Raw genomic sequence first — 13035 nt, 5'->3', positions numbered from 1 at the left:
AATCCAATATGAATGGTGATAATATCAATTCTCCATGGTATCACATAAATTAGATCATTTCTGGTTCTTCTCAGAGGTTGTTCTAGTTCAGGTTCAGAGCTGTGTTGTATTCCTGAAATCAATTATATTATGCCTTAAGTTGAAACATGTGTTCTGATAGGGACATAGATGAAACTTGTCAATTGTCAAGTCTGAGTTTTTATTTACTGGCCAAAAAAGTGGTGATATAAATTGTCTGCAAAGGAGTTTTTTCTTCAATTAAAAACAAATGATTTTTGTTATCCTGTCTATATCACTTATGAAGTAATTATCTTATTTTGTGTAAAATGTAATATACTTTGAAATGTATTTGAAAAGGTACTAAGGAAACTGTAGATACCTCCCCTGTTCATTGTCTCAGCCACTTGGACACCGGTGTCAGATCTCTTCTTTTTCATTGTTTTGTAGCTGAATATTACACCTTGTGTCCTGGAGGTGAGGGCTTCAGACCTAACCCCATCACAATCATTTTAGAAGGTGAGTACAGCTCCACTATTCACCCAGTTGTAACCAAGGTCAAGCATTTACTTTAGAGAAAAGCTGGTTAAAAAAAAAAGTTGTGGAGCAATCCCAACAAGATTATTTTGCAAAATTACAGATGGACAGTCAATTACCAGGATGCTAAATAACAACTTGAAGTCAGAAAGATATGACCCATTGCAGATCTTGTGTCTGTTCCACAGAGAAGCTGTCTTTACTGATATCCCCCAACTTTAATAATCCCCAACTTACTTTAAAACTTCTCAGATTATAGCAAAATTCCACAACAAAGCCAAGAATCTCCATGGTCAGAATAAACCTGCTGTCTAAGTGTGCATTCACGCAGGCGCATGGAGCGTTTGGAAGCAACAGAAACTCTTGTCCTTTGGGATGGTCTTTGTTGTAAGTGACCTATCTCCCTTGTGCAGACATTGATGAATGCCAGGAGTTACCAGGTCTCTGCCAGGGAGGAAACTGCATCAACACTTTCGGGAGCTTCCAGTGCGAGTGCCCACAGGGCTACTACCTCAGCGAGGAAACCCGCATCTGTGAAGGTGAGGTGAATCTGCACCTAAAAAACAGTCAGCGCTGTTTAAAACAAAATTCCTGATCAGGCCTGGGGAAAATGTTCCATCCTCACATTCTATCCAAGTATCTGTTGAGACGGGTTCATAGCTTTTTTTCTTTTTATGTCAATGCTGCTAGATAAATAAATTCACAGCTCATTTGCAATAATTTACTATTGGTTTTCTCTGAGTAAATGGATTAATTAAATATAAATGGGGAAAACCAGAGTAGGGTGAAGATATTCAATATCAAATAAGTTATTAATGCAAATATTAATTAGGATTATAGGTAAGCTTGAATGAGACTATTAAGTTAATATTTTTCAGTAATTTTAATATGTTGGACTACACGTTGGACCACTATGAAGAAATTCAAAGGTGATGCAGATACCTTTCTTGCTTCCATCCCCCGCTTATCACTTGGCACCATAGTCATCCTTTTAGGGGGCCATCTCCCCACAGGACTGAGAGCTTCTTGAGGCAAGGTCTGTAGCTTACTTATCTTTGTAACTATGAGTCCTGGCTTACAGGTAAATCTCAGTGTTTATTGATGGTACCAATGAAGGCTTCTAAAGATGAACATTAAACTTGTAAACATCTCCATTATAACCTTTCTTTTGGAACATGTTAGTTAAATACATCTGGAAGAAATATGATTTAGTAAGGAGAACAATCAGCAATTGCATGGCTTCTAGAATCTCTTAATGTGCACTAATTTGAAGGTTACTATGAACAAAAAGGCCCTCCTAACTGGATTCAGTTTAAAGTTGACATTAAAATTTAGTTTAAATGACATAATAGGAAAGTACGCTTTAAAGCAATTCCATTTGAAGAATATGAAATTTCAATCAAAAAAATGCAGTTGCCATTGAAATTATTTTCTGCCACTTTGAAATAATTTCTTTTGATCATTTATATTTTTTTAATATTGGGTTGTTTCTTTTAAAGAAGGATACATCATATTTTGAAGTATTTTCAATGTAATTGCTTTAAATTCTGAATTTTATGAAAATATGATTTTGGGGAATTACCTTATGCTTTTGTTCAGTAGTTTAAATAATAAAGACTCGTGTGGAAATATCTTAATTAATGGATATTCTTGCCTACTCTAGATATTGATGAGTGTTTTGCACATCCTGGTGTGTGTGGCCCTGGGACCTGCTACAACACTCTGGGAAATTACACCTGCATTTGCCCACCTGAATACATGCAGGTCAACGGAGGCCACAACTGCATGGGTATGTAAAGGTCTCTGAGATTAATTAGGTCACAGTTGGTGACTCCCATGTAAGATGCTTATATCTCAGAATTATTGCATAAAATATGGAAATTAAATCTTTATGAATAAGTATTTCCAAGTCTTATAAACTTCTGGCTCTGTATCATGTTTTTGGACTTTGGCTGTGTAGTTACATTTTTTTTTTTGTTACTACTTAATGCAGTTATAAAATAAATAGGTCACGGGGCTGTAATGTACAGCACAGGCAATATAGTCAATGGCATTGTAATAACTTTGTATGGTGACCGATGGTTACTAAACATGGGATGATCACATCCTAAGGTATATCAATATAGAATCACTATGTTGTACACCTGAAACTAATATAACATTGTATATCAGCTATACTTTAGTGCTAAAAAGAAAAAAGAGATTGTTTCATTTTTTTTAAATGAGTCTGAAGTAGAAAATTTCATCAAATGTTACAATTACATGTCTTTAAATAATTTTAATTTTTCATTTCTATAAAGTCAACATTATTTTACAAATGAGAACATTTAAATTTTAATATGTAATACTTTTTAAAATAAATAAATACCTTTAAATGTAGAAACAAATATCTATTAACTTTGTTTCCCAAAAAAATTAGAAATGGCCGAAACCGGTTTGGCTCAGTGGATAGAGCGTCGGCCTGCGGACTGAGAGGTCCCAGGTTCAATTCCGGTCAAGGGCATGTACCTGGGTTGCGGGCATATCCCCAGTAGGAGATGTGCAGGAGGCAGCTGATCGATGATTCTCTCTCATCGATGTTTCTAACTCTCTATCTCTCTCCCTTCCTCTCTGTAAAAAATCAATAAAATATATTTAAAAAAAAATTAGAAATGAAATCCCTTATTTAAAAACAGGAGAGATGTTAACCTATAAATGATTTATGTTCAACTTAAAGAATTATTTTAAGATACCCCTAAATGACTGAGAAACTTTCACTGAGTTGTGTTAATGGTGACAGTTTGGCATTCCCAGGTGCATGGGCTTCATTATTAGCTGCTTGCTGATATGATTGGTTGGCTTATTGTTTTTCTATATGTAGACATGAGAAAAAGCTTTTGCTACCGAAGCTATAATGGAACCACTTGTGAGAATGAGTTGCCTTTTAATGTGACAAAGAGGATGTGCTGCTGCACATACAATGTGGGAAAAGCCTGGAACAAACCTTGTGAACCTTGCCCAACACCAGGAACAGGTAAGCACATAGCTCCTGCTTCTGCTGAATGCCAAATCAGTGGCACACGAATATAGATGGCAGGATAGTAAAAGCAAACATACTAAAACCAGACCTGCTCAGTTCTGAAGCCCAAGTGGCCCTCTTTGGGATTGAAACACTAAATTCTGATCTATCTGTTGAATAGGAGTCTGGACCCTGAAAACAAGCCCCATTGCTGAAGAGTTCATGTTTACAGCACTGGTCCGTTTAAATTCTTTATCTTATACCATCCTGGTTAACTCTTCATTTACTCACTGAACAAATATTTATTGAATGCCTACTTTGTGTCATTGGGCTAGACCTGGAATATGTAATATTTTGATGAAAAACTTGTGGTGATTTAAACTCTACCAAGTGCAGTAAGGTGTTTGTGTTGCTTTTTTTGGTTCAATTTTTGAAATATATGCAAAAAATGGATTTGAGCAAACTTTACAGAAAAGCAGCTTCTTGTCAAAATAGTCTTTAGCATTTTCCCCCCTCAAACTTTCTGAAATTTTTAGGCAGAAAATAGAACTAATGTTACATGGTAAAATGTTTTTTACAAGCACAGATTCTTTTGAAAGAAAATAGAGACAAGCAAAAAAATTATCTTAAAAATGTTGCCTATTTCAGTTTGTCTATGACCTGGAAAGTGTTCATTTTTAATAGTTTTAGATGCTAAGAGTTAGTTTATCCAATAGGACAAATGTAAAACAATGATTATGCATCTGTTACCAGATATTACTTAGAATATATGTATTGAAATGTTTTATTGAATGTGATGGTGAAAAATTAATGAGAAACTTGGTAAAAAGTGACACATGGGATCTTTCCTAGTGGCTAAAATTCAATGGGCAAATGGATTTTCTTAACCGTATCTTGCCATAGTTGTGTTTTGAAAAATCTAATAGAAACATTTTACAAGTCTCTAATTTAAAAACTCTATCAGTTAGAAATTGACAATTGGTTTGGGGAATGAAATACCACTTTTTTTTTAATAAAAGGAAGTAAAGAGCTTAGGTTTGGGAGAAGGTCTATGTTTAAATTAAAGTTCTGCCACTTATTGTCTGACCTTGTATAGATTATTTATCCTTTCTGAAACTGATTCTTCACATGTAAAATAGGACCAATAATTCAACAATGACAGTAATTAATTCATATGGTTATAAGGATGATTAAACGAGGTGATATATATAAATTACAGTTCACAAGTTTCCAGGCAATTAGAAACCGTCTGTTATGTGCTTCTCTATATCTTCTGGATGCATGGTGGATGAAATAGACAAAGAGACTGCCCTGATAGCACTTGGAGTATATAGTATGCTGTATATATTTTACCTGATACTCTTTTCAAGAGTTTTGCTCATGTGTGTAGCAGTGGGCATCAGTAGCAACCTGCTTCTTAAAAATTGGAATTTGTTTTAATTTCTATTAGTTTGGTGAATTATGTGTAGGAATAACTCTTATATTCTCGATTTTATTCCAAGATGCATTGTTTTTGATGCCTCAAGTTTCACATTTTAACAAATAGACACTTAAGTTTTAAAAAAGACAAAATTTATGTCTCATATATTATTCATTATTGACCCACTTGACCACCACAGAATTATTTTTATGCCTATGCCTTTGTGCAATGAGTAATCCTTTTAAAAATTTGTACTCTACTCTGGTTTTTCAATCTATATAAATTGAATCATTTAAAGCCCTGCATATCAAAAGAAAAATAATTTATATGGCCGTAACTGGTTTGGCTCAGTGGATAGAGCGTCGGCCTGCGGACTGAAGGGTCCCTGGTTCGATTCTGGTCAAGGGCATGTACCTTGGTTGTGGGCACATCTCCAGTAGGGAGTGTGCAGGAGGCAGCTGATCGATGTTTCTCTCTCATCGATGTTTCTGACTCTCTATCTCGCTCCCTTCCTCTCTGTAAAAAATCAATAAAATATATTTTAAAAATTAATAATTTATGTGCCTAAAGTATATACTTTATCTTATAATGATTTATCTTCTAATATCAGCATTAAAAAGTTAACGATGACAATAACATAACAATTAACAATAATAACAATAATGGTAAAGAATGCTTAGACCTACTCTTTGGATCTATGAGCAGGTATTGTTTGCAAATAAATATAATTGAAATTAAAATGTCTGGTTGTGAATAATATAAGATATTTGGCAGTGAAAGTGTTACTATGTAAAATGTTATTTTGAAGGAGTTTGAGAATTTTAAGAGTGAATTTGGTTTGTTTGTATTTTAAAGCTGACTTTAAAACCATATGTGGAAATATTCCTGGATTCACCTTTGACATTCACACAGGAAAAGCTGTTGGTGAGTTTTTACATATTATGCTTATTTTAATACATCTATGTAGCATTTTGTAAAATTCTATTGAATGTCTTTAAAGTTTGAAGTACCATAAAATGTAATAATCTGAATTCTGATATAATATAGGGAGACAAGAAAGAGATAGCATGTTTACAGAATCTAATCAAGTGCTAATAATGGTATTGTATCGACATAGTCTGTTGATTAAGTTATGATAGTTAAGTGGTTATCTCAAGATTTCATACATGTCAAGCAAGCTAAAACTGTAGTTTTCCTATTCATGAACATTACATTGCGGGATTCCAAATAACCCTCCCTATTTTAACTTTTAGTTGTTATTTTCATACATATATGTTTAAGTTTCTGTTGTATTTTTGCTGTATCCCTTCCTTCCTTTTAAATGTACTTTCTATTTCTCATTCTACTTTTCCTCAAAGATTATAAAAGTAATGTAATTTTAAGTCTCTATTAGCAATGCATATATACAAAAATACATAAAATTAAGAAAACATAGCTTTCTTTATCATGTAACCTGAAGAGAAGGTGTGATTCCCCAGGAAGTTCATTTGCTACATTGACAGTAAAAGCACTTGGTATATTTGATCAGCTTACTTAAATTTTTCCATCACTGTTTAAAGGAAATAGTGTATTTTATAGTCTGTATGCTTTTATGAAGCACAAAGTCATTCATACCAGTATAGAATTGATTTCTGTGACACTGAGTGAGTTTGCATCCCAGTGTACATATGGCATTATACAAGGTTCTATGGTAAGTACATTAAGCAGAACGACATATATTTGATCAAATCTGTTCAATTTCAGACATTGATGAATGTAAAGAGATTCCAGGCATTTGTGCAAATGGTGTGTGCATCAACCAGATTGGCAGTTTCCGCTGCGAATGCCCTACAGGATTCAGTTACAATGATCTGCTCCTGGTCTGTGAAGGTAATCTCAATGATGTATGACCTTTATCCCAGTAAGTTTGGCAGACATAAATGGTTTAGACAGCTTTATGATTTAGACAGCTTTGTCATTTTTTTACAGCTCCTTTCTCAGTGTGTAGGAGTTGATCACCAAATGATTAAGTGAATGTAATACTAACGCAGTAATGAAATCATTATTCTTCCAGATATTGATGAGTGCAGCAATGGCGATAATCTCTGCCAGCGAAACGCAGACTGCATCAATAGTCCTGGCAGTTACCGCTGCGAATGCGCTGCGGGTTTCAAGCTCTCACCCAACGGAGCCTGTGTGGGTAAGAAGGAGACTAATTTCATTCTCTAGCGCTGAGCACCGCATTCCTTAGATTTCCTACAATGAAAAGTCGTGTGTGCATTTCTATAAAAAAATATTTCCAAAAATAATTTGGAAAGATTTTCCTGGTAAATTCATTCATTAATATTGAACCTATTTCACCATACACATTAGGTTATTTTGTTCAGAAAAGAGGTCCCTGCCGAAACCGGTTTGGCTCAGTGGATAGAGCGTCGGCCTGCGGACCGAAGGGTCCCGGGTTCGATTCTGGTCAAGGGCATGTACCTTGGTTGTGGGCACATCCCCAGTGGGGAGTGTGCAGGAGGCAGCTGATCGATGTTTCTCTCTCATTGATGTTTCTAACTCTCTATCCCTCTCCCTTCCTCTCTGTGGAAAATCAATAAAATATATTTTTTTAAAAAAAGAGGTCCCTTCAGTGGATTTTCCTAGGATTGGACCCAAAAATAAAATAGTATCCTCGAGATAGCAATCAACATATAAAAACTGCATGATTTTAAAAGAGAGAGTCTTGGATGCTTGAAAGCCTTGCTTTGTTTTGATTCAGCTGTTGTCATGGTTCATTTTCAGACTATCTGTAATAATTAATAACAGGTTATAGAAACATGCCTGTGAAAGAAATGAAGGAACCTTAATAAAAATCAGATACGTGTAACGTGTCTTATTTTTGTTTCAGATCGCAACGAATGTTTAGAAATTCCTAATGTTTGCAGTCATGGCCTGTGTGTTGATTTGCAAGGAAGTTACCAGTGCATCTGCCACAATGGCTTTAAGGCTTCTCAGGACCAGACCATGTGCATGGGTAAGAGGAGAACATTCGTTCCAGGGGTGAAATGGAGCTGAGCGTCGAGAAGAGATTACAGTTTGGTCACTTGCCAAATTAACATGTCTTTATAAGAAACAATCTTGCAAAAAGTTAACTATGCTAAACTGTTTATGGTTTCATTCAATATAAAATTTTCAAGCCAGGGACACACTGCTTACAAATGTTCCTTGGTTCAGTGTTCCAACCTTTTTCCCCAGATGTCTTTCACATGTTTAACCTGGGCTCTGGGACACTCGGGGTCATGTGGAAGTCAGTGCAGTACCAGCTGTCCTTCACCCTCTCTGGTACCACTCAAGAAAAGGGAGTAGTAAGAGTGACAGTATTGAAATGACAATATATACATGCACATACATACATGCATATATGCATACACTTTTTCCCCCAAATCATTGAACACATGGGATTTATCTGCTTCGTTTGTGTTTTAACTCTTAAAGACATTTTTTAGAAACAACAGAAGCCAATGTAATGATTAGTTAAGCAATAATAGTGTTCAGTAAGTAATTGCTGAGCTGTTGGTTAATAAGATTTCAGAAACAGATGGCTGGATGCCTTGGAACTCAGAGTAACTCTTTAAATCTGATGTCAGCCACTGGCCCTGGCTCTGCAGAAAGAGTTCTCCACGCTTTGAGCTTGAAGGAGGAAAATCAAATTGTAACTTGACGGTTTATAATTGGCATGTTCTCAGTTTAGGAAAGCTAAAGTTGTGCATCTACTCTTTGGGTATTCAAGATGCTGTCTGTATGAAGAGTGAAGTCAGATTTCGGAACTGCAGAACTCGTGTATGGTACAGCTGCCACAGAGTATGGACCACCAGGAAAATCTTCCTTCATTCATTGCCTCCTAAGGGCCCCACTATGGACTTGTCCCTAGGAAACTTCTCTAGGAGATGCTTATTCAAAGGACAAACAGAATCTGGTCCTATTGGCAGGAACATTCTGAGAATGCTTGCTTATACATGCTTCTCCTGGCTGTGCTCTTAGAGAATAGGATTTGCTAAGAAAAAATATGAGATTTATGATTCAGAAATTCATATGGAGAAATCTGCCCTGAATCCTAACAATTCACCCAGGATAAAAGTCAGATAGACTCCTTGGTAATACCTCTCTTAAACAACGCTTCCTTCCTAAGGACCAGTATCTTTTTTGCACGGTAGAGGAGTCTCAGCAGGCTGAAATTCATAGTCCAGAAAATCGGGTCTCTTATATGAGAATGACCTTGTAAATATTTTCTTAATTTCATTGTTTTGAAGGCTAATGATACTGAGTTTTAATCGACTGCTTCAATTTGGGTTTCACGAATTCATAAACGCTAGGACCTAAAGTGTATCTTTGTTGTGCTGATCAAATTAAGGTTTATAAATGTCTGGAGGAGTGTTTAATAATTCTTAATAGAACAAAATTATTTTAGTGTTTCAAAAGATTAGTTTCCCTACAGTTGACAAGTAAACTGATTGTTAAAACATCTCCACTAAGGGGATGCTTGCTTAGCCTCATTCTGAGTGTTACATTGCCTGTCAGTCATTAAATGTCACATTTTTCTTATCCTATATAATAAAACCCTAGTATGCAAATCGACCAAACAGCGAAATGACCGGCTGCTGGGACACGCACTGGCTGCAGCAGCAGGCGGCGCCAGGCCACTAGCCAAGGCGGGTGCCAGCAGGGGCCCCCCAATTGCCCTGCCCGCTGGTCGCCCCACAGATGGCCCTGATTGGCAGCCAGTCCTAGGGACCCTACCCTATATATTGGGAACAGTCTCTTAGATTTAAAAATTAAAGCCTGGCAAGGCTACTCTAACACTGAAAAAACAGGATGATGCAGTGATAACATGGACTTGCACTTTTTGTGGTCAGCCTACTACTGCCGCAGAAGGATCATGTTATGTACTACTTTTTATAATCGGGGCAACAAAATGTAGCTGCCCATACAATAGCAAGATGCCTTTCACCTGTATGAAAAGTATGGTCACTGGTGCATGCAGCATCCCGGATTGCGAGAGGGATGTCCGACTGCCAGTTTAGGCCTGACATCCCCCGAGGGGTCCCGAATTGGGAGAGGATGCAGGCTGGGTTGAGGGACCTCCCACCTTGTGCACCGGGCCTCTAGTAATTTTGTAATTCAGAGTTTTCTCTACCTCATACTCATTTTCCTTAAATAAATAGGAGTTCCTTATGCTGAATGAGGACAATCTAAATAAATCAGTAGTTTAAGATAATGTGAATGTTTAATAGGCTATGTTTTTCTAATTAAACACTGAATTACTTTGAGCCAATGTTTCTTTGTAGATGTGGATGAGTGTGAGCGGCACCCATGTGGAAATGGAACCTGTAAAAACACTGTTGGATCCTATAACTGCCTCTGCTATCCAGGGTTTGAACTCACTCATAATAATGATTGCCTGGGTAAGTACTCAGTCCGTCTTGGTTATTGCTTCTGCTTTGTTTACACACTATATAATGAAATGAAAAATAAAACCAGAGAATAAATATTTTTATCATTAAAATTACAAATGTGTGCCAAACGCTATGTGATACTGCTGACTAATTTTTAGTTAACTCAAGCCTTAGTATTGGCATAAATAATCACAGAACAATCTGCTGTGCTGAGTACTTCATCAACCAGTCGATTCAGGGCAAAGGGCCATGCAGATGATAGATGTATTGGGGCTGTGCTGTGGTTTGGGGTTATTTTTTACCTCTTCAATGGCATTGAAGATAGACCTGTCATTGTTTCAGCGTTATTACTAGTATTTAATATATTCCATTGCTAGTATTTAATATATTCCATTCTTGGTTAATGCTCAAATACTGACAGTCTCCAACTTAACAACATGCTGTGTGTTAAAATTCTATTTTCCGGCAGCTTTGAAGCCAGGGATGATGCTTTTTCCCACAGAAACAGCATGTGCTGATATCTTTTGGGTACCAACTTTAGATTATCAGTGGAAAATAAAACTGTCTACTGGTACAGGATTTTAGCCTTTGCCCCTAACAGATATTGATGAAAATAATAATTGCTAGTGAGTAGGGGAGGTGCCTATATGTGATGGAGGAGATAGTAAGAGAAATGACAACCAGCATTGACAGTATTTCTTGTTTATCATGTGCCAGGCACTATACTGGCACTTTAAACATAACATCTCTTAATTCACATGATCCTTTAAGGTATGTGAAAGTAACTCAGGCTTTCTACCATTATGGGACTATCCCTGCTCAAACCTATCTCCCAATTTAACCCAACATATGTTCCTCTGTTTTATTTTCTTTCTTTTTTGTCTCAAAATTCTGCACTGGGAAAACTTTTGAGCTAATTGGACATTTTATTCAACTATCACCATCTTGTCTATCATTTCTCAGACACTTTGCACAGCCATGGAGAACTAAAGACAGAGGCATGGCTCTGATCAAAGCACAATGTTCAAGCAACCCAGAGAATTACTCAAATGCAGTCAAACCTAAGCTTAACTGGAAACCTAACACCAATCCCCCCCCTCCAGATTCTATATTCTATCAGAAATTCTAGTCTTTTTAATTATGATTGATTTTCTATATTTAATATGCTCCATTACTTGTCCTTTGAATATAGTCAGCTTATCTCCAGGTGAGGTCACTTGAAAGCTACGCAGTCAAGTTAAACTTATATATCCTTCTGCCTCTGGGAAAAGAAATTTTTTCAACTGGAAAGAAGGGAACATTTTACCTTAAACCTTCAACTTGTAAATTTGCTTATAAATTCCTGAGTTATAGTAATATCAAAATGCCCTGGTGGTTGAAATACAGGAGGGCTCTCTGTGACCTTATAAGGCAGGTGATGCTTACAATCTGAGCTATTTCCCTGTGTTGATGGGGAACTGTAGTGGAGGGTTTTTGTGAATGTGTTCCAAGAAATATGGTTTTAAGTTGCAACTTGTGACACAGTATACGTGTGAGAGTTCTCTCCTAAAATCCAACTCATGTTTGCTTACAGACATAGATGAGTGCAGTTCCTTTTTTGGTCAGGTGTGCAGAAATGGGCGGTGTTTTAACGAAATTGGCTCCTTCAAGTGTTTATGTAATGAAGGTTATGAACTAACTCCAGATGGAAAGAACTGTATAGGTAAGTATCTAAATAATAAAGTCTTTAAGTTGTTTTGTAAAATAATAATGTGACTCCCCCAAGCTCCACTTAAGGACTCATTCACATTTCCATTTGTTCATCTGATCACATGAACAAGTTAAGGTATCATGGGAAATATTTCTTATAAGGAATAAGCTAACAATTGAAAATGACTCATGTGCACAATGTTTATTGGGATAGAGCTTGAAACTATCCGTGTCTCAGTAAAAGTAGACAAAGGAAACAAAACAAGGAAATTAGCCTCTTGTCAAATGAGTAATACCCAAGATGTCAAAAGAGAATCTCGGGCGTATTTGTCCATAGTGACTTGGAGGAACAGAGAGCCCAAGCTGCATTAATGTTTATGTCACTTGACAACAGTGACCTCATATTTGAATAATTTTTCTCGTTTCTCTTTCAAGATACTAATGAGTGCGTAGCCCTTCCCGGTTCCTGCTCTCCCGGGACCTGTCAGAATTTGGAGGGATCCTTCCGATGCATCTGTCCCCCGGGGTACGAAGTGAAGAGCGAGAACTGCATCGGTGAGGCTAATATTTATGCTGAGGCCCCCGAGCTGGTCAGTGTAATAAGACCTGCTACAGACTCTGTGGGAGTCTACTCAGTCCAAGCATGCTGACCCAAAGAGTTTAAGCATACAGCTGCCTACATATGTCTTATTGAGTCATCAGAAATGATTTGAAGGTGTATTGGTGGGAATACAGGGTCTAGGGATGTGGGCTTTTTCATTAACATAAGTCTTATACTAGGAAAAGAATTTTCAGTGTACTCTAATCTTTTTTCCAAATGCCAACAGGGACTTCCTATTGAATTTAAAGAGTGTCTATAAAAACAAAATGTAATCTTTGGCAACCAATTTTAAAACATCTATTAAAGGTGTCCAGAGTCCTAGAAATGTGAAGCAGAAAACCTTGACATTGCTGTTGAGACATTTTTCTCCTTGGGA

General features: G+C 36.7%; 1 protein-coding gene across 1 annotated transcript in view; it reads left to right on the top strand.

Moving 5' to 3' along the window:
- Positions 1-13035, top strand: part of FBN2 (fibrillin 2) — a 258987-nt gene that overhangs the window by 210016 nt on the left and 35936 nt on the right. Inside the window, exons 38-48 of the mRNA XM_036310847.1 lie at positions 448-516; positions 948-1073; positions 2198-2323; positions 3395-3547; positions 5808-5876; positions 6696-6821; positions 7006-7131; positions 7825-7950; positions 10262-10378; positions 11943-12071; positions 12494-12613. Of these exons, the coding sequence (XP_036166740.1) occupies positions 448-516; positions 948-1073; positions 2198-2323; positions 3395-3547; positions 5808-5876; positions 6696-6821; positions 7006-7131; positions 7825-7950; positions 10262-10378; positions 11943-12071; positions 12494-12613 (1287 nt within the window). The remainder of the gene's footprint in view (positions 1-447; positions 517-947; positions 1074-2197; positions 2324-3394; positions 3548-5807; positions 5877-6695; positions 6822-7005; positions 7132-7824; positions 7951-10261; positions 10379-11942; positions 12072-12493; positions 12614-13035) is intronic.

The sequence above is a fragment of the Myotis myotis genome, unplaced genomic scaffold, assembly GCF_014108235.1.
Source record: "Myotis myotis isolate mMyoMyo1 unplaced genomic scaffold, mMyoMyo1.p scaffold_m19_p_5, whole genome shotgun sequence".
Classification (NCBI taxonomy): domain Eukaryota; kingdom Metazoa; phylum Chordata; class Mammalia; order Chiroptera; family Vespertilionidae; genus Myotis; species Myotis myotis.
Note: the sequence above shows the minus strand (reverse complement) of the source record. Positions and strands in the feature narration are given on the sequence as shown.